General features: G+C 37.9%; 1 protein-coding gene across 6 annotated transcripts in view; it reads right to left on the bottom strand.

Annotated features, from left to right (window-relative positions):
• The window catches only part of CDKAL1 (CDKAL1 threonylcarbamoyladenosine tRNA methylthiotransferase), a 657,675-nt gene that overhangs the window by 139,657 nt on the left and 492,234 nt on the right, over positions 1–25,784 (bottom strand). For 5 of the 6 annotated variants that reach the window (XM_087438080.1, XM_014788718.2, XM_087438077.1 and 2 more), the window contains one exon: positions 6,234–6,296. The exons of the other annotated variant lie outside the window; for it this stretch is intronic. In XM_087438080.1, coding sequence (XP_087294206.1) covers positions 6,234–6,296 — 63 coding nt within the window. The remainder of the gene's footprint in view (positions 1–6,233; positions 6,297–25,784) is intronic. 6 annotated transcript variants of the gene reach the window in all.

The raw sequence follows: 25,784 nt of genomic DNA, 5'->3' as shown, positions 1-25,784 counted from the left end.
AGGGGAACTCAATTAGACATTTATCCAATTGTTCCTAATATTTAGCAACATCTCTAAAATTACTTTTTAAACATTTTTTAGTCTTTGCCAAAGATGGGGAATAGAGTTAAGTGCACAAATGGCTTTGGACAATCTGCTGCAGAGAACTGTTTTAAGCATGACATAAACATGCCAAATCAATAACTTGTTTCTTTATCTGCATGTGCCATGAAAATCTGGCTATCATAGAGTGCCGGATCCATTAAAAACTGAATTTGCTATTTCCAGACAGCAGATAGCTCAAAGCTCAACAGGGCCAGCAGGCAACAATCCAAATTCACATCTCCCTCGCTAGAAGAACGACTCAAAGCACTCTGTTGCTACATTATGTTATTCAAAGCACAGGGGATAATGAAGCTTGACAATACTGTGGCTGCCTGAGGACTGAGTCAAATGGCCATTATTCTTCAAACATAAAGAGTTGGATAAAGTGACTCTTGTTACCTTAAATCACTAGACAAATCTGGCTAATGGAGAAATGTAAATCAATACATCATTTCAGAAATGAAACTGCCCTTTTGCTTAAGGTATAGATATATGTATTTATGAAACTTGATGTCACAGAGACTACTAGTCTCTTGGGGAATAAAGGATGGTAGTACAACCCAAGACTCTTTTTTTTCCCCAAGCCTTGTGAAATAGATTTTTGCTGTATGCTTCTGTCCAAATGAAGCCGCAGAAAATATTTTACATTTTTTATTATGTAATATTTCACTGTACACTAGTATATATGAATTCCCAGACATGTTTGTATTAACAACAGTTCTTAGGATAGTCTTAGAAAGTGTGGATTATGAAATACATATCAACATTTTTTTTTTTTTTTTGCTGAGGAAGATTCGCCCTGAGCTAACATCTCTTGCCAATCTTCTTCTATTTTGTATGTGAGCCGCTGTCACAGCATGGCCACTGATAGACGAGTGGTGTAGGTCCGCACCCTGGAACTAAATCCCGGCCGCCAAAGCAGAGTGTGCTGAACTTAACCACTAGGCCACCGGGGCTGGCTCTATACCAATGTTTTTTGTATATTTAATACTACAATAAAAAATGCATTATACTGATACATTACTTATAATTATTATACTCATTATGCCTAAAGTCATCTTTAAGATAAAAATATAATAATTCTCAAAGACTTGAATATTTTTACAGTATCTAACTATATAAATAAATGATTTGGGGGTATATCCATTCTACCCTCTTCATCTTTCATGCTCACACACATTTTTTTGTCCTTTACCCAAGTACCAACACATGTTCAATGAATCTTTCACTATTTCTCTTTTGTTAAACCACTCTCTATAGTAATCCTTCATTTACCCAGCTTTATTAAGAACCAGCTGTTCCTAAGAGTTTTTAAGATAAATAAAATTTATTCTTAAAATATCAATGTTTCTAAAAATAAATTATATATATATCTATTATTTTAAAACAAAACATCTGTTTCTTGATGTAATGTAGGCCCAATTATTTTACCCTGGGACTACTACAATGTATAGGGATATTTGGGTTCAAATTAAGTGGTCTTGGGCAGCTGTACTTTTAGAGTTCCTCTGTTAATGACCTAGAGTTTTTATGGCCTTGTCCTTGCCTTCATTTAGTATGCTGTCACTTCTTAATGAAGCTCTGACTTTTTGAAGCAATAACCACCCTCTTTTTAACTGCTGCTAGGATTGACTATGGGTTTGGAAACCAGGCATCTATGTTTGTTAGAACTATTTTTAAAAAGTGGACTGTTTGTGGATGGGGCACTGAAGAAGTAATGAGGTGGGGAGAGAGAATTAAACAATAATTCTGACAGTCTGGGCCCAGGCTGGCTGACTTGTAGGTTCTGTGCTGTTAGGTAGCTGAGAGTGCTGCTCAAAAGACCTCCAGTTGAGTAAAGCACTAATGTTCGTTTTCTATGGACTCATATGCTAACTTATCAGGTGTATTCATACATGGCTGTTTTTTTTGACACATATGAATTTGTTTATAGTTCATATGTCTACATATGTAGAAATATTATTAAAATAACACCAGTTACCAAAAGAAAAAGAAAAGCTTACTTCACCCACTCAGGAGCTATATAATAATGTTTCTTCCCATGTGTGTCCATTGATTTATGTCTACAAATGTAGAAAATCATTAAAATAATAGTCACTAAAAGAAAATAAGCTCACTTCACAAAACACAGAAACTATAATAGTGACAACCTGTTGAAGACTCACTTTTTTTTTTTTCTTTTTTTTTTTTTGTGAGGAGGACTAGCCCTGAGCTAACATCCGATGACAATCCTCCCCTTTTTTCTTGAGGAAGAGTGGCCCTGAGCTAACATCCGTGCCCATCTTCCTCTACTTTATATGGGATGCCGCCACAGCATGGCTTACCAAGCCTTGCGTTGGTGCGTGCCCAGGATCCGAACCTGTGAACCCTGGGCTGCCAAAGCAGAGCACGCACACTTAACCGCTTGTGCCACCAGGCCGGCCCCTGAAGACTCACTTTTAATTGTCAAGTTTATATTAATTCACACAGATCAACTGAGTTTAGGAACTTATTCAACTGTGCAGATGTTAAGAACCACTGTAGATCTAAACAGAATTTTGTAACTTTTTCCTTCCAAGCATTTTCATATTTTACAATAACTTTTTACATTAGCCGATTATAAACATCTGTGTTGAGCTAATAAACCTAGATTTCCCCCTGAACACAGAATTCTGATAAAATCTAACAAGAAAGAAAAGAAGTAAGGAAGGAAGAAATAAGAAAAAGAGAGACATCTTCTTTCATGCTTTTATATAGACATCTTTTTATTTTCTTCAGGCCAAAGACTGAAAGCACATGCTAATTTGCATAGCTTTAATAAAAGTGTTCTAATTATAGCCTGCTCTACTTACCCATGACTTATCCAAAGGAAAAATTCAACTCCAAGTGGGCTTTCTGTGACCTGGGAGGCCTTTGGGCCTGTAACCTTTCCTGGTAGTTAGTATGATGTCTTTTCAGAAATTATAAGCTATGTTTATTACGTGTTTATTAAAATAACAGAGGAAAGAATATAATGCACAAAATACACTCAGATTATCTGCTGCTCCGGATTCCCTTTACCAATGTTCCCTTTTATCAGGACAAATGAATTGGAATTAGCTTTGGTCAAGTCTTTCTGTACAAGTCTATATTATAAGAACTCCTGAAAACAATTTTTTAAAAAACAGACATAGAACCAGAGATAACAGTCCAAAATGAAATTCTTCCAGTCTCCAGCAAAATCTGTCTTAGAGTATAAAAAATAAATCAAGTATTTTCCTTAAGGCTCATTCTGAGTGCACATTTTGCTCTAAGCTTTATTTGCTTTTTGCAATAGCATTTAAGAGAAAACCAACTGACCATTTACAACCTAAACAATGGCTTTACAGCATGATTAAGAAGTGCACCTGGCCTCACTCAAACAACACGTTTGTTTAACCTGGTGACTTTCCTGTGTCTGGGGTCAGGCAGAAGCAATCTTGGTTGAGGGGAGGAAAGAGGAGCAAATATAAGTGACTCACTGAGAACAAAACGGTTGGACTAACTACCCTTGGTAATTACAACTGTTTTAACAGATTCTAGTAGGCAAGGCTATCATTTAAGTGACCCACTATAATTTGGGATGAAGCCCCAGGAAATTATGCCAACTTTAGGACAGGAGTTGCATTTCTGAGTTTATTTAGCATATTGAACCCACTGAAATGCTGAGTCTTCCTTCTTTGGGATAAATTACGTCAAGGGAAAAATTAACAATAAAAGGAATCTAGCTAGAGAGGAAAAGATTACCACTAATCTTCACTCTCAGGAGCTGATCACAGTTTATTTTACTTTTTGCATCTCTTTTATTACAGAAAATTTCCATCATATAGAAAGGATACAGAATAGAATGATGAACCCCCACAAACTCATCATTCAGTTTCAACAATCATCAACACGTGGCCAATCTTATTTTATCATAGCCTACCCACTCCCCTTCTTGAATTCTTTTTTAAAGCAAACCCCAGACAGACTATATTTTATTTTATATAAGCTTTTATTTATGATATATGTATATATCTAACCTAATGATCACTCCCGAAATCTCATTGAGCATGAGATGTTTAAACCAACTTAAACCACATCTTACAAAACATTTTACACTAAAACCTAGAAAACTAATTTGTTTGAATACAATTGGGTAATTAAAATGACAAAGTAACTTGAATTACAACTATTATTTTATTTATAGGGAAAAAAAGGAACATTCTAAGATCGAGAAAATAGTGCATGTTACTCAATACTAGTGATTCTCCTCTTTGTGGACACTGATCAACAAAAGACAAGGTTAAAAGTAACATGGTTAGACTTGCCTGGATGGAGCTTGGAAAAATGGGAGGAGACTACTATGGGGCAAGAGCTTCCTAGAAGGAAACTTTTCCCCTTTCCTTCACTACACATACAGAATAAAACAGAATGCCAACAGGCCAAGCCTCGGGAGCCTTCAAAAATCACTAATCAAGCAGTCTAGCTACTTACAAGAATTTATTACCAATCTTAAAGCAAAGATCAAAAGGAACTCCATCTAGCATTTATATTCAATTCCTTATTGTCTGATGACTAATTTTAGAGGAATGAAGTCTTCACAAGGGAAGCCAAAATAATCTGAGGTGACTTTGATACAGTGCCACAAAGGATATGAAGAGGAAGCCAGTAGAAGCTGCAAATGGCTAAGTTCCATTAAGAATTCTAATAAAAGAGTAATGGAATTTCCCTTAACTGTGAATTAAAAAATGTTAGAGGTGGGCAAAATTTAGACAAGTGAGGCAAAACCTTTGATATGTCATAGCCTTTGTTGTTGTTATTGTTAAATGTTAACTTTACCCATTGCTGCATTTATGTTAATTAAATGGCTTAATATAAAAATAATGCAGCTTTCCCCACAGAAATCTGGCCAATCTCATTCCTTTTGCTGTTGTATTACTTATCAGCCCACACCTTCCGTCTGCATTGTCAGACACTACTGGGTCTCTCAATCTCTTTCAGACAAATTGCAGTATTCTGCAAAGTGTGTGATTTAACTTGAAAAATGTAACTTGAAATGATATAATTTTTAGTATTGTATATTGCCATGGTCACATGGAACATAAACATCTCTTTTCCAAATTTTTGGTGCTTAAGTCAATTGGTCACTATAGAAACACTAGAAGCTATTCAAGTTCTTTCAACTTCTATGAACAACTGGCACAATTTTTTCCTCCTGAATCCAGACATCTCTGTATTCACAACTGAGGAAAGTAGTTTTCACACTACTTATTTTGGCTAGTTAAAAAATCTCCACCACATGTCTCCTTCTAAATTCATAGATAAAGATTTAAGTTTATATTAGCATTTCAACTGTGCAAATTTTTTGTTTGCTTCTGAAATCACCTCGAATTAACAGATTTACTAGAACCTTACGTGACACAGAAGTTTTGTACAAGTCTCAGAAATCTTGTAATATATTTCCCTATGAAGATATGGTATTGAGCATTTTCTTTAAAAACAGTTATGTGTTTTTTTTCCCCAAAGAGTCCTCATCTTTTACAAATATACGGTGAAATACTTATAAGTTAAATGATGTCTGGGAATTCTTCAAATACAGGGAGTGGAAAGTATCGGGTATGAGGGAAACAAGACTGGCCATGGGTCTATGAAGCTGTGGGATGGATACGTAGGCATCATGGCACTATTTGGTCTTCTGTGTAGCAAGACTCTTGGCAGTGAATATTTCAGATATAATACTATGCACTGCTTTTTGTTAGGGTTTTTATTTAGGAGAATAACTTTCTATCAGGCATAATGGAGAACCAAGAGTTGGCAGTTAATATTTCAACTATCTTTATCAATTCAGAAGCCAAGTCCATCACTACTGTGGTTTGGAAAGAAAAAAACAACCAAACAAAAAACACCCCAAAAATCTGTCTTTTCACAGTCTTTGAGATTTCAGTGACTATATGTAACTAGATTTTAATGTGAACAAAACATAATTATTTTAGTTCAGAAATACAAATTTTCTGTTTTCTTTAAAAGACATAAAAGAATTGAAAAATTAAAATGGAAATATAAGTGTAATTGGTAAGTGTACTTCAAAATAACTATATACTGGTGAAATTTATGCTATATATTCAGAAAGACTTCTACTACCCAGTACACCAATAACATGCTTCTCTTACCTTGTGAACATATGGATTGTAAGAATGAAATACTCGAGAAAGATCTTTTGTTCTTTGCTTTTTCTGTGGAAGAAAATGCAAATATTTGAGTTGACAGGTGGCAAAAACATACATGTGCATATATATGTATATGTATCTATCTATCTATCTGCATTAAGACATTGTTTATTTAGAGATTCTTCTGTGTACAAGGTTAGGGGCTACAGTGTCAGTCTGGGATACATGGACGCAATTATAAACCAAAGCCACATGGTGGTTATGTGGGTCGTTGTCACAGACCAGCCAGGCAACCTCTTCCTAGAAGGTTTCATAATTAAAACACTAATCATCATGAAAAATTCTATTTATAAAGAAATAACTCAGAGACTAAAAGGAAGAAAAAACTGAAAAGAAAGAAAACTCAAACATTTAGGGCACTTGCAATTTCACTGTAATGTCAACATCTGTTACTCTGAATTGGGCACTGGCATGCATCCATTTAAACAATATACCTCCTTCAGGCTTCCTGGTCACAGCTTGGGTCTGTCTGCTTGAGCCTACCTTGGTTCTGTCACTGCTACATAGCCCAGGAGTCTTGCATGGGGTCTCACACACAGCAGGCACTCAATAAATATTTGCTAAATTAATGAATATACCTGAGTTAGGCATATAACTATAAGTATCTGTAATGATGACATGTAAGCCTCATATACAGTTAGGAAAAGAGAAGCCTCTTTTCACTTCTAATTATATGTTTTTCTCAAGCTGAACCCAGGCACTTCTCGAGTCCCCTCTCCACCTCCTGCTACCCCAGTGTCTGTGACAACAAAGAAGTGTGGGGTTCTTTCATTATGGTCGACTATAAGAAGCAGTTTGTTTTCTCATACTGTGATCTGCCTCCCTGCCATAGCCACTATGAACAACTCTGTGTATGGTTCTAGATCTTCAATGCATATATCTTCACATACAATTGATTACTATTACTTTCAAAGAAAGAGAATCATTCTATAAATACTGTTCTAAAATTCACTTTTTACACTTCATAATTTACCCTTGCTAAACTTAAATGTTTGCATATCTAGATCTGTAATCCCTTACACGAAGTTCTGAAATCCAAAACTTCTGAAATCTGAACTTTTTTCCTGCAATTCATTTCAATTTTTTAATATAATGATCATCTTTGTACAAATATCTTTGCCAGCTTGAGAGTGTGAATTTTTTTAAAAGATAATTATGGAAGTCCAGTTGCAGGATCAAATAGTATTTGTGTTTATTACCTTGACAGATACTGCCAAATTGCCCCCTACCCCCAAACACACCATACCAATTTGTCCTCTCACCAAGAGTGAATGAGAGAAGGAATTGCAGCTTACGTTGGAAATTCTTAATTTCTCTTTTCCATTTAAAGGTTAGAACATTTTTAAATTTACAGAACAGATAAACGCTTTTAAAACAGATTATCAAACATCTTCCCAGCTGTCGATTATAGAATTTACTTCTTGTGTATCATACAGTTAGCCCACTACCACATCTTAAAATTCTGTCATGAGAGTGGCCTGTTTGTCTTTAATACCACCCCTACCTTGCTCCTGGTTCTATTCTGATGTCGTTAATCCAACTACCAGGTAACTGAGCTTCTTCTGTCTTCACTTGTGAACAAATCCTTGCCTGGTATCCACGTTTTCTAGGAAAGTGTTTCCTTCCTTTAAACTCTAGGGTCTGCATGAGCATGTCTGTCATACCCCTCCAAAGCGAGAGATCTACACAGATCTCCCTGCCTGGGCTCTACATGATCTTCTGCAGCCACTTGGCTAAGTAGTCGAATCTGATATTAAGTAGGACTCAGAGTCATTTATACACACTCATAGTTTTCCCATAGACCAGTTTCCTTATTTCAGAACTGTCTTTGGAGCCACAATTCCAGTTGGCAGCCCTTCAAATCACTTGGACTTGTTTCCACATTCTGACACTCATGAAAAGTCATCCCTCCCTGCTGCTCACCTGACATTCCCAACTCCTCTGTCCACCTCTTAGGTGTACTTCTGACCATCTAACTCTAAAGTAATTTTACACTCCTTTTCCCTGGAGAGCAGAGATATATCTCTGATTGGAAACAGTCCCCTGGCTCTATGAGCCCTGGAATCTGTTCTGAACAGGTCATTTGCCCACCAAAGCTTTCATTAGCTTATAATTTTCTCTTTCCTTTCCATACACCCACTTAGTTGGTGTAACAGTTCTTGGCTTATACTTCAATCAGAAGAAAAATGACAGATACTAACACTTCCTTTGGTAGGAGACTTAATATAAAACATGCAGGAAATTTTCTTCAGAAAGGAAATTATGCTAGAGAAGATAAAATAGGGAGCCTATCAGCATTCACCTTATGAGGTGTCCCAAGGACTGTTCAGTCCCAGAAGTCACTGAGCTACCAGCTTCAGTTGGCAGATGGATACAGAATATTCAGAGGTAGTTTGGTGTGATCTTTTATGTGAGTTTTGATTTTATATCTATATTTTGATAGCTAAAATCTATACATGCCTATTATTATAAGCTACTTCAAATTATTTTGGGAAGGAAGTGGGGTATAAATGATAAGTAAATGACACTACTCGGATTAGCTCCCAAAGAAGCCAGTGAGAAAAGAATGCCCTTTTTTCTGACAACAAATTTATTATATACTAATCCCAGTGAAGTCTTGGCTATGAATATTGAAAGTTATATGTATTAGTCCAGTTAACTAAAAACTATTGCTATTTTTCCTGTGAGGTCAGAGTCATACAACCCAACAGTGGATCTTCTGGGATCCAGAATAGGGATTGACAAATGATGGCCCATGTGCCAATCCAGCACACCAACTGCTTTTGCAAATAATGTTCTGTTGAAGCACAGCCACACTCACTCAGTTGTGTATTACCTACGACTGCTTTCATGCTCCAACGGCAGAGTTGAGTGGCTGCAACAGAGATTATATGGCCCATACATCCTAAGGTACTTCCCCCTGGGCCCTTACAGAAAAAATTAGCCATCCTTGATCTCGAACCTCTATCTGTGACCATGTCAACTTCCGGCAGTAGTCCCTTGACTCCAAACCAAATGAACAACTAACTATCCAGCAAATTTCCTTGCTCCTTCTAATTGCTCAACGAAGACAATTCAAGAATCAATCATAACCTATATCCTGAACACATCAGGATGAATGTACCAGGCAAAATAACAATTAGCTTGTTTTCAGGATATTACCTTCTGAGTATTCTATGTTCAGATGGAGAATATACCAGTTGGTTTTCAGAGCATGCTGAAATAGATATGGGGTTTTCAGAGCCTCTGTATTCACATTATAACTGTTGATGACAGAAACTCTGAGAAGAGATCCTTTACTATGTTCTAGCACTAAAGCCAAGTAGGTTTCATATACAAGTAAGTAAAGCATGGCCATTATTGCTAGTGAGACAGTTTCTCATGTGCAGACAATGTTAAGAGTACTATGCTACAAAACTTGTCGAGCCTTGCTATCAGCAGTTTTAACTGAAACTAAAAGCTGAGCCAAAAATGGAATAATTAGGTATTTTCCTATTGCATCATAGTAGGTGTCTAAATTACCTCCCACTTTTTAGCCTGTTAAAACAAACATCTCAGTCATGCAACCACCTGTTAATTCTCCAAGTGTTTAAAAAGTAAACATGTTTAACAAGTCGTGTGATGAACTTGTAACGAGGGTGGCCAAAGTACAGCAAGTACAGCAAACATCTCTTCCAGAATTGTACAAGGTTCCTTCAAGTCACTTGCATCATTAATCCCAAGGTACAGGCCACAGAGACGACAGGTTATTAAAACGTAACTACACACCTAGTCCTGCAGTCTATGTGGGTTGCAGTTGGGTTTAAAAGATGAGACAGTATGCAAATCTGGTAAAACTTCCAGATTTCTGAGAAGCTGAACATCTGCAAATCTCTATCCTATTGCCTAAATTGCTTTTGTATTTCACCCTCCATGGACAGAAAACACTGACGAGACCTTTTACACCCATGTTTAAACTCCTTTTCAGACAAAACCAAAGGCCCCAATGGAGCATTTTTAACTGTTCAGGTTTCCAGACAATGTAATCATTTCAATTTTTATCAAAGGTATGCAACAGAGTTCAGATCTGAAAGAGGCTCCACATGTGATAAGAACCTGTATTTTGAAGGTGAGGTTAGACAATCAATTAAATTGTAATAACATCCACCAATTTAACTTCTCCTGGTTCCCTAATTCAGTGCTTTCTGTGCTCTTTCTCTACTTGTATACTAAAGCTTTCTCAAATAAAATAGTGTTATTATAAGATAAAACTGTAATAACACTCCAGACTTCATTTCTACACATGGATTCTCAAAAAAGGATAAAGCCTACAAGCTTTCAGAGAGTTTGATATGCTTAAGATATATTATAATGAAATAAATTTTCAGCAGCCTTCATCATACTTTGTGGTAAGAAGCAAGAGCAGGTTTGCATTTCAGTATACTAACTTCCAGTTTTTGGTTCCACATGTTAGGAGCTTGGAAGTCACCAATTCATCCTAATAACAAGTAGCAAGCTGAACAGACTGAAAAATCAACAAATATTCTTGGATCTAGAAGAGACATAAGGACACAAGGAAAACTGCTATCCCCAGAACTGGAGAGACCAACAGGCAAATCCATAGAGAATGCAGCTTCCTGGAGCAGAGACTCACAAGCTGCTGCAGGAACCAGTGCTTGGGTAGGAAAATCTGAACTCTAGTTGACGGATTGCTGGAGGCTCAGTGCAGACAACCCTGCGAGTTCAAAGCTCCAGGGGGATTCAGTCATAGGGAGGCCCCTACAATATTGTTACATTTACCTCCAGGAGCTAGAGCAGGTTCCCAAAATAAATATTAGAGAAAAATCCCCTCGGGCTCCCAGCAGGGGGAGGGCAAAAGGAAGCATTTTGAAATACCAGTGAACTCTGTTCTTCTTAACAAGGCCTGCCCTCAGGAGAAACTAGTTAACTAAAGCCTAACCTGCTGGGATACTATCAGAGCTAACTGATCTGAGGAAGGGAAATACCTAATTCCAGTCCACCTGGCCATCCCATCACACCTAAAGGGGGAAGAAAAACTGAGAAACACTTGTTAAGTTCACAGCCCAGAGGCATAGGCTCACTAAAGGACTGAGATCTAATCATAGGAATATAGAACACTTTCCCTCTCCTCACATCTCACCACCACATTACTAAAAGCCTATTTACAGTAGTTCTTTTTAAGCAGTACATCATATCCAGCTATCAAGAAAAATTACAAGGTATACCAAAAGGCAAAAAACACAATTTGAAGAGACAGAGAAAGCATCAGAACCAGACATGGCAGAGATGTTGGAATTATCAGACTGGGAATTTAAAACAATTATGATTAAAATGTTAAGGGCTCTAATGGATAAAGTAGACAGCATGCAAGAACAGTTGGACAATGTAAGCACAGAGATGGAAATCCCAAGAAAGAACCAAAAAGAAATGCTAGAGACCAAAAAAACTGTAACAGAAATGAAGAATGGCTTTGATGGCTTTATTAGTAGACTGGACACAGCTGAGGAAAGAATTTTGGAGCTAGAGGATACATCTATAGAATCCTTGAAAACCAAAAAGCAGAGAGAACAAAGAGTGAAAAAACAGAATATCCAAGGACTGTGAGACAACTACGAAAGGTGTAACATATGTGTAATGAGACTACCAGAAGGAAAAGAAAGGAACAGAAGAAATATTTGAAAAAATAATGACGGAGAATTTCTGCAAATTAATGCCAGACACCAAACCACAGATCCAGGAAGTTCAGACAACACCAAGCAGGACAATGTCAAGAAAACTACACCTTGGCATATCATTTTCAAATTACAGTAAATCAAAGATAAAGAACAAGTCCTGAAAGAAGCTAGCAGAAAAAAACACCTTACCCATAGAAAAAAGATAAGAATGATATCTGACTTCTCTTCAGAAACTATGTAGGCAAGAAAAGAGTGGAGTGAAATATTTAAACTGTCGAGAGAAAAAATCCACAACCTAGAATTCCATACCTTGTGAAATTACCCTTCAAAAAATGAAGGAGAAATAAAGACTTTCTCAGACAAACAAAAATTGAGGAAATTTGTTGCTGGTAGACCTCCCTTGCAAGAAATGTTAAAAGAAGTTCTTTAGAGAAAAGGAAAATAATATAGGTCAGAAACTCAGATCTACATAAAGAAAGGAAGAGCATTGATGAATGAATAAGTGAAGGTAAAATAAAAACTTTTACCTTTTTTATTCTTTTTTTTTTAATTGATGTTTTAATAGTTTTTAACATTGCGAAATCTTGGGTTGTACATTTTTGTTTGTCCATCACCATATACATGTCTCCCTTCACCCCTTGTGCCCAGCCCCCACCCCGACTGCCCCTGGTAACCACAATATAGTTTTCTCTGTCCATGTGTTGGTTTATATTCCACATATGAGTGAGATCATACAGTGTTTGTCTTTCTCCTTCTGGCGTACTTCACTTAACATAATACCATTCAGGCCCATCCATGTTGTTGCAAATGGGACGATTTTGTCTTTTTTTTTATGGCTGAGTAGTATTCCACTGTATATATATACCACATTTTCTCAATCCAATTGTCAGTGGAGGGACACTTAGGTTGCTTCCACTTCTTGGCTATGGTGAACAATACTGCAATGAACATAGGGGTGCATAAGCCTCTCTGGATTGTTGATTTCAGGTTTGTTGGATAGATTCCCAGTAGTGGGATGGCTGAATCATAGGGCATCTCTGTTTTTAATTCTTTGAGGAATCTCCATATCGTTTTCCATAGAGGCTGCACCAGTTTGCATTCCCATTAGCTATGTATGAGGGTTCCTGTTTCTCCACATCCTCTCCAACATTTGTTGTTTTTTGTCTTGGTGATTATAGCCATTCTAATGGGCGTGAGGTGATATCTTAGTGTTGTTTTGATTTGCATTTCCCTGATGATTAGTGATGTTGAACATCTTTTCACGTGCCTATTGGCCATCTGTATATCTTCTTTGGAGAAGTGTCTGTTCATTTCCTCTGCCCATTTTTTGATCGGGTTGTTTGTTGTTTTGTTGTTCATTTGTGTGAGTTCTTTATATACTATGGAGATCAACTCCTTGTCAGATGTATGTTTTGCAAATATTCTCTCCCAGCTGGTGGGTTGTCTGTTCATCTTGATTCTGGTTTCGTTTGTCTTATAGAAGCTCTTTAATCTGATAAAGTCCCATTTGTTTATTTTTTCTTTAGTTTCCCTAGTCTGGGTAGGCATGTCATCCAAAAAGATTCCTTTATGACCATTGTCAAATAGTGTGTTGCCTGTATTTTCTTCTATGAGTTTTATAGTTTCAGGTCTCACCTTCAAGTCTTTGATCAATTTTGAGTTAATTTTTGTGAATGGTGACAGCAGATGGTCCACTTTCATTCTTTTGCATGTGGCTGTCCAGTTTTCCCAACACCACTTATTGAAGAGACTTTCCTTTCTCCATTGTATGTTCTTAGCTCCTTTGTTGAAAATTAGCTGTCTGTATATGTGTGGTTTTATCTCTGGGCTTTCATTTCTCTTCCATTGATCTGTGTGTCTGTTTTTGTACCAGTACCATGCTGTTTTGATTACTATTGCTTTGTAGTATGTTTTGAAGTCAGGGATTGTGATGCCTCCTGCTTTGTTCTTTTTTCTTAGGATTGCTTTAGCTCTTCGGGGTCTTTTGTTGCCCCATATGAATTTTAGTATTCTTTATTCTATTTCTGTGAAGAATGTCATTGGGATTCTGATTGGGATTGCACTGAATCTGTAGATTGCTTTAGGTAATATAGACATTTTAACTATGTTTATTCTTCCAATTCACGTGCATGGGATATCTTTCCATTTCTTTATGTCATCATCGATTTCTTTCAATAATGTCTTGTAGTTCTCATTGTATAGGTCATTCACCTCCTTGGTAAGATTTATTCCTAGGTATTTTATTCTTTTTGATGCAATTGTAAATGGTATTATCTTTTCGAGCTCTCTTTCTGTTAGTTCATTATTAGCATACAGAAATGCAACTGATTTTTGTAGATTGATTTTGTACCCTGCAACTTTGCTGTAGTTGTTGATTATTTCTAATAGTTTTCCAATGGATTCTTTAGGGTTTTCTATATATAAAATCATGTCATCTGCAAATAGTGAGAGTTTGACTTCTTCGTTACCTATTTGGATTCCTTTTATTCCTTTTTCTTTCCTAATTGCTCTGGCCAAAACCTCCAGTACTATGTTGAACAGGAGTGGTGACAGTGGGCAGCCCTGCCTCGTTCCTGTTCTCAGAGGAATGGCTTTCAGTCTTTCCCCGTTGAGTATGATGTTGGCTGTGGGTTTGTCATAAATAGCCTTTATTAAGTTGAGGTACTTTCCTTCTATTCCCATTTTGTTGAGAGTTTTTAATCATAAATCGATGTTGTATCTTGTCAAATGCCTTCTCTGTGTCTATTGAGATGACAATGTGGTTTTAGTCTTTGTTTTGTTGATGTGATGTATCATGTTGATTGTTTGCGGATGTTGAACCATCCCTGCATCCCTGGTATAAATCTCACTTGATCATGGTGTATGATCTTTTTAATGTATTGCTGTATTCGGTTTGCCACGATTTTGTGGAGGATTTTTGCATCTACATTCATCAGAGATATTGGCCTGTAATTTTCTTTCTTTGTATTGTCTTTATCTGGCTTTGGTATCAGGGTGATGTTGGCCTCGTAGAATGATTTAGGAAGTGTTCCATCTTCCTCTATTTTTTGGAATCGTTTGAGAAGGATGGATATTAAATCTTATTTGAATGTTTAGTAAAATTCATCGGAGAAGCCATCTGGTCCTGGACTTAAATTTTTTGGGAGGTTTTTGATTACTATTTCAATCTCTTTACTTGTGATTGGTCTATTCAGATTCTCCATTTCTTCTTGGTTCAGTTGTGGGAGGTTGTATGAGTCTAAGAATTTCTCCATTTCTTCTAGATTGTCCAATTTGTTGGCATATAATTTCTCATAGTATTCTCTTATAATCCTCTGTATTTCTGTGGTATCCGCTGTAATTTCTCCTCTTTCATTTCTAATTTTATTTACTTGAGCCTTTTCTCTTTTTTTCTTAGTAAGCCTGGCTAAGGGTTTGTCGATTTTGTTTATCTTGTCAAAGAACCAACTCTTTGTTTCATTAATCCTTTCTACTGTTTTTTTTGTCTCAATTTCATTTATTTCTGCTCTGATTTTTATTATTTCTCTCCTTCTGCTGACTTTGGGCTTTGTTTGTTCTTCTTTTTCTAGTTCTGTTAGCTGTAATTTAAGGTTGCCTATTAGGGCTTTTTCTTGTTTGTTAAGGTGGGCTTGTATCGCTATGAGTTTCCCTCTCAGGACCACTTTTGCTGCATCCCATATGGTTTGGTATGGCATATTTTCATTTTCGTTTGTTTCCAGATAGTTTTTGATTTCTCCTTCAATTTCATCAATGATCCATTGGTTGTTCAGTAGCATGTTGTTTAATCTCCACATTTTTGTCACTTTCCCAGTTTTTTTTCATGGTTCATTTTCAGTTTCATAGCATTATGGTCTGAAAAGATGCTTGTTACGATTTCAATCTTCTTAAATTTATCAAGGCTTGCTTTGTTTCCCAACACATGGTCTATCCTTGAGAATGTTCCATGCACACTTGAGAAGAACGTGTAGTCAGCTGTTTTTGGATGGAGTGCTCTGTATATGTCTAGTAGGTCCATCTCGTCCAGTTTTTCATTTAAGTCTACTATTTCTTGATTGACTTTTTGTCTGGATGATCTATCCATTGATGTAAGTGGGGTATTAAGATCCCCTACTATTATTGTGTTGTTGTTAATATCTCCTTTTAAGTTTGTTAATAGTTGCTTTATGTACATTGGTGCTCCTATGTTGGGTGCGTATATATCTATAAGTGATATGTCTTCTTGGTGGAGTGTCCCTTTTATCATTATATATTTCCCTTCTTTGTCTTTCTTAACCTGTTTTATCTTGAAGTCTACTTTGTCTGATATGAGTATGGCAACACCTGCTTTCTTTTGTTTGCCATTAGCTTGGAGTATTGTCTTCCATCCTTTCACTCTGAGCCTGTGCTTGTCTTTAGTGCTGAGATGTGTTTCCTGGAGGCAGCATATTGTTGGGTCTTGCTTTTTAATCCATCCTGCCACTCTGTATCTTTTTTTTTTTTTAAAGATTTTATTTATTTTATTTTTTCCCCCCAAAGCCCCAGCGGACAGCCGTATGTCGTAGCCGCACATCCTTCCAGCCGCTGCACGTGGGACTCGGCCCCAGGATGAACGGAGAAGCGGTGCCTCGATGTGCACCCGGGATCCGAACCCGGGCCACCAGCATCGCAGCGCACGCACCTAACCACCAAGCCACAGGGCCGGCCCCACTCTGTATCTTTTGATTGGAGAGTTCAATCCATTTACATTTAGGGTAATTATTGATATATGAGGGCTTAATGTTGCTGTTTTGTCACTTATTTTCTGGTTCTGCTGCATTTCCTTTGTTTCTTGTCCCATTTGCTTTGAAGACTGCCAATTCAGTTTGGTGGTTCTGTCTTATGACTCTTCTAGTTTTCTCTTTGTTTATCATATGTGATTTTGTTTTGATTATTTGTTTAGTGGTTACCTTGAGGTTTGCGTATAAAATCTTGTGTATGAGATAGTCCATTAGCTGATGGCCTCCTATTTCCTTATACTAAGTCAATTCAATCACTTTCCTCTTCTCCTTCTAAGTCGTTCTTGTTATACCTTATTCTATCTTGTGTTGTGGCGTGTGTTTACAGTGATGAGGTTAAATTTATTTTTGGTGAATTCCTTCCTTTGATCTTTGATTTTAGTATTTCAGTGGTTGCTAACCTATGCCGGTAAAGATCTACTATTTTTCTGAGTTTATCTACCTATTTTTCTCCTTGCTCCAAGCTTTGTATTCCCTTTCTCTTCTTTTTTTCAGGCTTGAGGGCCTTCTTGAGTATTTCTTGTAGTGGGGGTCTCGTGGCCGTGAACTCTCTTAGCTTTTGTTTATCTGGGAGGGTTCCTATTTCTCCAACATATTTGAGGGATATTTTTGCTGGATAGAGTATTCTTGGCTGAAAGTTTTTGTCTTTCAGTATTTTGAATATATCATTCCAGTCTCTCCTAGCCTGTAAAGTTTCTGTTGAAAAATCCACTGAGAGCCTGATGGGAGTTCCTTTGTACGTTATTTTTTGTTTTTGTCTAGCTGCCCTGAATATTCTTTCTTTGTTATTGACTCTGGCTAGCCTTACCACTAGGTGTTGTGAAGAGGGCCTTTGCCTGTTGAGACATTTAGGTGACCTGTTGGTTTCGCTTACTGGTATTTCCTGCTCCTTCCCCAGATTTGGGAAATTCTCAGCTATTATTTCCTTGAGTAGGCTCTCTGTTCCTCTTTCCCTCTCTTCTCCCTCAGGAATACCTATAATTCTTATGTACATTTCCTAATAGAGTCAGATATTTCTCGGAGACTTTCTTCATTTCTTTTTAGTCTTAGTTCTCTCTCCTCTTCCATCTGGAGCATATCTGTATTCCTATCCTCTAAAATGCTAATTCTTTCCTCCATATTGTCAGCTCTGTTCTTTAAAGATTCCAGATTCTCCTTTATCTCCTCCATTGTATTCTTCATCTCCATCAGCACTGATTGGTTTTTCTTTATGATTTCAATCTCTTTTATAAAGAAACTCCTAATCTCATTGAATTGTTTGTCTGTGTTGTCCCGTATTTCGTTGAGTGATTTTATTATAGCTATTTTGAGATCTCTGTCGTTTAGGTTATGGATTTCTGTGTCTTCTGGGTTGGTTTCTGGGTGCTTGTCATTTTCCTTCTGGTGTGGTGATTTCATGTATCTTTGCATTGTGGTTCCCGTGTTGGCTTTGTTTTTCCTCATCCTGGAAATCTCTGGTTGCAATTTCCACCCGCCGCCACTGTGTGGTGGTAAAGGGCTGTGTAATCTGAGCCCCCTGTGCTCTGCCACGGTTTTTCCCTGCGATCCGCCGGTGGGATCGCTTGGTCTGGTCTGGTCGGCTGAGCTGCAAGGTCCAGTTTTTGGGGCGGGGGAGGGCTCTCTCTTTTGCCCTCTGGGTCCCTGGCATGAGGGACTTCTCGTTTGCCCCTCGTTATCCGCTCTCTGGGGTGCTCCGATGTTGATGGTAGCCCTGTGGCTCTTCTGAGTCCTCTGTGTGGGAGTTTCCCACTGGCTGAGAGAGCCCCAAGAGCTACGGTTTCCCTGCAGAGGGCCACCCCTCCCGCCTCTCTGGGAGCCGCGTGGACGGGGATTGGTGATCTGATGGGGAGGGGGCCTCACTTCCTCTGGGGGCCCAGCACGTTCCACTCTCAGATGTGCAGCAGTGTGGATCTTTCCGATCTTGCTTTGCACTGTCTGGGATTCCGTTGTTGTTCTGTGACTGTTCCTTTTGTTGTATCTCATCAGGAGAAGAGTTCACGGGAAAGCTCACTCTGCCATAACGCTGACGCCACTCCCCTACTTTTCTTATTCTTAATTGATCTTACAAATAACTGTTCAAAATAGTGAGAGCAACAATCTATTTGATTATGTATGCTTATGTAGATGTTAAATGAATAACAGCAATTATATAAGGAATGGGAGAAATTAGGATTATTTTGTTATTATAAAGTACTCACAGTACCCATGAAGCAGTATCATGTTGTGGGAAAGTGAATTTTTTTACTTGGATCAGGTGTTAATGTATATTGCAAACTCTAGGGCAATCACTAAAATAAGTTAAAAAAAGAAAGTATAAATGATATGCTAAGAAAGGAGAGTTTCAATGTACTTATTTTTTCCTGCTCCCTTTCTGGCAGAGAGCCTAAGACGTGGTTAACCAATCAACTGGCAAGTAGCAGCACAAAAGTAAGAATGAAACGATATGGTGCCAGGACAACTCACCAACTGGACAATCAGGTTCTAAATAGCTGAACTTTATGTCATGCAGGGGCACTTGAGACAACAAGGCAATGATGGCATGGTGGGGACTAGGACAGTTAGGTTCTAAACACATTCCAAAAGAGAATGAAGTCCAAATTCCAGGTAATAATGGTTAGGGATCAGGGACTGATCAGTCCAGGGACAGGCATTCAGTAGCGAAGTCACAGAACCACATCCTGAGGCAAAAGGGCCAAAATAGCCACGAGGTGCAAGATAAAAACAAATGACTGAAGGTTAAAGGGGGCCTTGGTGAAGAACTAGTTGGGAACTGGGAGAATCACAGTGAGGAAAGGGCTTAGCAAGAAGCAATAAAAGACAGTGAAGTCAGGGATAAGAAGTGACGTAGCCAGGAAACCTTAAGAGGTAAGTGAAAGTGTTAACCACCAAGGATGTGGTCTGACACTAAGGTAGGTCTGATGTTTATCTTAGAATCTTCTATTATACTTACTGCAGGGACAGGTTCCAATTGCCAGGGTGTGTGGGCAATGCTGGGCCTATTAAATTCAGTCTGGAATGTGACAGCATTTGGTTGAAGAGGGAAATATTATAGCTTATAGAAGAGTTCAGTTTTTGATAAAAGCAGAAATCAAAGAACTGAGTCTATAGATAGACTATGCCATTTATAAACTGTAAGAAAGTAGGTAGAATATAGGCACACAGAAACAGAAAAGGAGGCAGCTTTGATGAATCAAAGAAATGGCTAAATGATTAGAGCACATAATGGAAGAAATCTGACAAATGATCAAATTTGTATTTCAGAAAAAGCTTCCTAATGGTGCTAAAGATGGAGTGTGGGAGCCAGGCCAGAGGCTGAAGATGGTGTGAGAGGATGTTGCAATGGTTCAGAAAAAACATGACAACATCCCAGCTTGAGCTAGGGGCAGGGAGAGTGGGTGGGATGGATTTGAGAAATTGCTAAGAAGTAGGATGGACAACACCTGGTGACTGATTAGACAGAAGTACAGAGAGGGAAGAGCAGAGGAAGGCTCCAAGATTTCTGGCTCAGATAACCAGGGGGAGAAAAGTGCCCTGCACTAATATCAGGAATCTAGCAAAAAGCAGGTTTAGGGGAATGGGGGTGGGGAGGGGAATTTAGTTTTGAATATAATAAGGTTGAGGTGGCTGGCTATGAGATATTTAGAGAGATAATGAGAAGGAAGTTAGATATAAAGATATGGTGCTGGAAGAGAGATGTGGGCCATAGAGTTGGGAGTCATAAGCCTATTGGTATAATTTAAAGCAGGAGGGGGATGTGATCACACAGGGAGTACATGGAATAAAGGAGGCAAGAAGATGAGAGGAGAAGATTGAGGTTAAAATCCAAGCAAATAATAGCTCTCTGACCTTGGGCCAGGTATCTGCTCTGCACTTCATATGTAAAAATGAGGGAGATGGATTAGGTTAGTGGTTCTCAACCCTGGTTGCAGGTTAGACTCATTGAGGAGCCTCTAAAATATACCAGTGCTCCAGTCCTATCCCCAGTGGCACTGATTTAATTGGCATGGTGGGAGCTAGGCAAGTGTATTATTTAAAAGTGCTTGGGTTTTCCAATTTGTGGCCAAAGTTGACCAGCCAAAATGATCTCTAAAGTCTCTTTCAAATGTTGACCTCTCTTCTTCTAGATCGGTTCCCCACTGTCTTTCAGCTATAGCCATCTGGGTTCTGAATTCTATCAGGCATGTTCATTCTTAATCTTCATATTATGTTTTCAGCTTTGCCTTATTTCCTGACCTCTTCCTTTACTCAAAAATGGACTTTATACAGGAATTCCTCTGGGGGCACAATGAGGCTTTGGCTGCAGAGAACAGGCTGCTGTTATATATTTCGTTCCCTGCTTGGTGAGTGCTTTCTGAAAAATAAATGGAAAGCTAATTTAATAAACCCGAACCTTTATTTTGTTATCAGTGTATAAAACATCAGAAGCTTAATTAAAAGCACTTGACATTATCAGCACTCGACATTATCAGCACTCAATCACAATCTCACTTTTATATCGTACATGTTTGGATGGTGTCCCTAAGATGACAATAATCATTCAAGATCACTGAGAAGAAGGAAAAACAGGTCCCTGGAATTTAAACAATGAACCTCAAATTTTGGAAATCAATTAAAAAAATCAATGATGTGAAGTATGTTTGATGATCAAAAATACTCCAAAATGCTCAGGAAAACAGACAAACTCTTCAAAATCTCATCTGTTTTTCCTTTATAAGGCACAAACAATACTTTTATGTTCTATGAGAAATATTACTACTGTGAAGATGGTAGAGAAAATGAAGAAAAACAAGCATGCTCTATCTCTATACATTTTTTCAGATCCTACTTTCTAGTAAGATCTGCAAGACAACTGAGATGACCATAAACGTTGCTGACTCTGACTGCAGTCTTGAATTTCCTTCTCTCCCCCCAGTTTCAGCAAATTCAAGGAGAGTTATCAGGTTCTTTAGTTTCTCGAATCTCCACAGTGTGGGGCACAGTGTAAGCATTTCTTAGAGGACAGTAAAACAGCAGACTTCTAAGAGTAGAAGTTAGAAAACAGATAAGTGAATTTATTCTCCCTGCAACGGTATTGAAATAAAATAACCAGGCAAACGTGGAAATGTATACTGATTCTAAAACGCAGTAGGGAACAGTGGGAAACATTTTTTTTTCCAGCTTTATGGTTTCTAAAATGGCCAAGTGGAATTGAAGTTGCAACAATCACCTCTCGTCTTCATAGTGGGGGTGGCAGAGGAGCAGTGGCACCGTTTACCCTGGCAGGTCCTTAACTAGGCAACAAATTCTGGCAGAAAATGCAGAGAGGGAATTCTGCATTAATTCAGTGATTGCTGATAAAATAAAACGTAAGTAGCCATATCTTCTTATATCAAGCTCACTTTATTTTCTAAAGAGAACGTTTGTTTGCAAGGAAAGGTCATTCTTTTGCGACAAAGGCATGGCTGGCACACAGGAAAGGAAGGAGACTTACTATTTTGTAGTGATAGGTGTTGCCCAAAGGAGCAGCCATTATAAGCAGTTAGAAAAGAAACAGACTTTCAACATAAAACTAATCCTTGCAAAGTAAAAACTCAAAGTCAAAGGGTACTAAGTACTAGATACTGCACAATGGTTCATTCAGAGTTCCTTTGTATGGTAACTTCTGGGTGCTCAGAAGTAGCACCAAGAACAGGAGTTGCTATAAATATCAATTCAATATCACTTATCTTCACTGTGTCCTTCCAACTGATCACAAAAGAGAGTTAACTTTACCTCTTATCTGGATTGTTGTAGTAATATTTTCTTTCCTGGACTACCTGGGTCAAATTTTCACCCTCCAAACCAAGAGCTGGCAAAAAATAGTCTGTGGGCCAAATACAGCTGGCTGCCTATTTTTGTACAGCCTGTGATTTGTCTTTACATTTTTAAATGGCTGAAAAAACCGCAAAAGAACAAGAATATTGATGACATGTGAAAATTATATGAAATTCAAATTTCCATAAAGTTTTATTGGAACAGCCACATTCACTTGTTCATGTATTGTCTGTGGCTGCTTTTGTGCAACAATGGCAGAGTTGAATGGTTGCAACAGAAACCGTATGGCCCATAAAGCCAAAAATATTTACCATTTGGCCTTTAACAGAAAGAGTTTGCCAACCCCTGCTCTAAATCATTGCTGTAAACCCTGGCTGCACATTGGAATTGCCTGGGGATTTAAATAATACTGATATCTGGGTTCCATCGCCAAGAGATTCTGATTTAATTGATCTGGAGTGCAGCCTGGGATTTGGAATTTTTAAAATTTTTGCAGGTGATACTAATGTGAAGAGTTTAGAACTATTGCTTAACCTAACACTTCTGTACTGAGGCCAGAGTGAGTTTTCTAATGCGTGGTCATCTAATGTCACTTTCCTCTTCAAATCTTCAAAGGCTCCCTACTGCTCAGAGAATCAAGTTTCAAGTACTGCCTTAGGGCTTTGCCCCATTTTCCCCACTAACACCAAAGACAATGTCTTGTTCCTGAAAAACTCTGCATTTTCTTGAGTCCACATCTTGCCAATGCTATTCCCTGTGCCTTGAATGCCTTCCCTACCATCGCCATGTATTAAATTCATTCTGAAAAGCCCAGTTTAGAGATCACCTCTTTCATGCTGTATCCCCCTAAACAGAAAGAACCTTTTCAACTATGTGGTTCCACAGATCTCTTTACCACTTTCACTGTGCATCAATGCCTCCCTGAGGGCAGAAACCATGTCTTGGTCATCAGGGTGGCATCTCTTCCCTCCACAACACTTTATTAAATAAAGTGCCTTGCATATGGGAGCTGTTCAGTAAATGCTGCCATTCCCTTAATCCCACAACGTTTTGGTTTAATCTTCATTGAGCCTTCTAGTCCCTCAAACTGTCCACCCAGGTCATCTTTTCCCTCTAGGTTCTCAACTCATGACACAACACTTAACTTCAGTAACCTCACCTTCCCCATTCCTTTGTCCTTCATTCTCCCTACAGACTCCTCATCTTATATTAATCCAGGCACTAGCCCCCTGAGCAACTCAGAGACCGCCTGTGAACTGAGGCCATCCCAGCAGTTCTTGGTCATTCTCTGTGAGTAGAATAGTAGAGCTGCTGTTCTGATTCCTCATAAGAGCCTCCCAACCAGCTTTTCTGTCTCTATTCTCACCCTCTATATCTAAAATACATTCTCCGAGCACTACACTTAGTTATCAACTAAATGACACATTCATTCATTTGTTGCATTTACTGTATGCCCATCACGCTACAGGGACCATACCAAGCCCTGGTGAGACAGAAAGCAAGCCAGATGAGGCCAATGGACTCAACAGAGCTTACAAACTAGTGAGGAGAAATAAACAATTACTATACTTAACCAGCCATTAGGCACACAGTAAGTACTTAAATGTTTTAAGTTCTGGGTATTTAACATTTAGTATTAATACTGCTCACCAAGTGGTTGTGCCAACGAATGACCCGTTTATGATTCTTACACAGATTACTAAATCAAATGCAAATTTATTTTATGTTGGAATTATTTTTATAACTATAAACGGTACTTCAAGATGATAATTGTAAAAAACTCCAGAATGTGAAACTTGTTTCCCATGGGATTCTGCTTTTCAAGTCAATTTATATTTTATGAACAAATTTTTCTTTTGACATGTCTACTCTCTTATAAAGCTTGCTTCTTTCTCTGAAAAACTGTATACAGGATAGGGGAATGACAGCATCCACTATCTTTTGCTGGGTAGAAAAATATTAGGAAAGAACAAAATCAACAGCTATATGTCATGGATTATGCTTACCTTAAAAATAAATAAGTAAATACAACAAACATTAACAGTTCAGAATGTAGTCAGACAACTGATTTGTTGTCCATATAGTAGACACCCGATAAATATTATGTCCCCACCAAGCTTCTCCTCCCTTTGGTTACTTTGAAGCTAACCAGTTTGACAAATCAAAGCAAAGAGACTTTAATCTAATTCCTGTTAAATTTTCTTTCACACAATTTTAGTATCTTTAGACCAATTCACAGATATAAATATTACCCATGCATGAAGAAGTATCACTGTTATTTCTAAAATTTAAAACATTCCTTTCACATATGACAGTGGTATTCTCGCAGTGATATTTGAGAAGGATTAGCAGTTACAGTGTTAAAACTCTCAAAGCCTGTCCATCATCACAACCCAGCAAATGGTGTGGGGCAACAAATTTCCTTCTATCCATGTACTACACTGTTTTCATTTCTGTCTTTGAAGTTTTACTATGTTATAAATTATTTGAAATTAGGGACAGGCTGGGGACAAGTGGTTTTATTTAACTTTTTTCTACTTGCTTAATAATAATGTCTGATACCTGTAAATTATTTTAGTAAGAACTATACAACTAAACAAAAAGCAAAAATAGGAATTCATATGAGAGAAATAATATGAGAGAGTAATATTTTGCAAGTGGATAAAATAAATGCAGTGTCGGTTTTTCTAATTAGTACCCTGGAGTTCTATGTATTTCTGTATTGTCATTAAACACTTCTCTTCCTTTTATTTACAGAGAGAATGGTAAAGTGCCTTTACTGAACCTAACATTCAATGAGGATGAGCTTGGGAGCCCAACATGGTGAAATATATAGTTGTGCAGTCTGGATCTACACGAACTCTATTAATGCTCAGAGCCTCGTACCAGCTTCCAGAGGCTAATCCACACAGCACCCAAGGGTAAAAATGATGAAAAAAGAATGGAGAAAACTAAATTTCTCTGACCCACAGATAAGCTGCTATATAGTTCTAAAAACTGATCAAAACCAATGCATCTCCTTCATGACCCCGAATAACCCCTTCGTGTCACCCCATTTGAAGAGACGCTTGAAAATTGTTCTGTGCCAGTTATTGCTGCATCTCTAGATAAGCCCACAACTCGTTTTTATTATGATTCCACCATTGGGACCTGGAAGGTCAGACATGACAATGTAGGCTTGATAACTCTCCTACTTTCTACATCTAATTTAGCACCTACTGTAAAAAATCATTTCTATCAGCAATGCAACCATCACTGATATCTCTCTCTGC

The sequence above is a fragment of the Ceratotherium simum genome, chromosome 13 (assembly GCF_057802395.1).
Source record: "Ceratotherium simum simum isolate JZ-2026a chromosome 13, ASM5780239v1, whole genome shotgun sequence".
NCBI classification, from domain to species: domain Eukaryota; kingdom Metazoa; phylum Chordata; class Mammalia; order Perissodactyla; family Rhinocerotidae; genus Ceratotherium; species Ceratotherium simum.
Note: the sequence above shows the minus strand (reverse complement) of the source record. Positions and strands in the feature narration are given on the sequence as shown.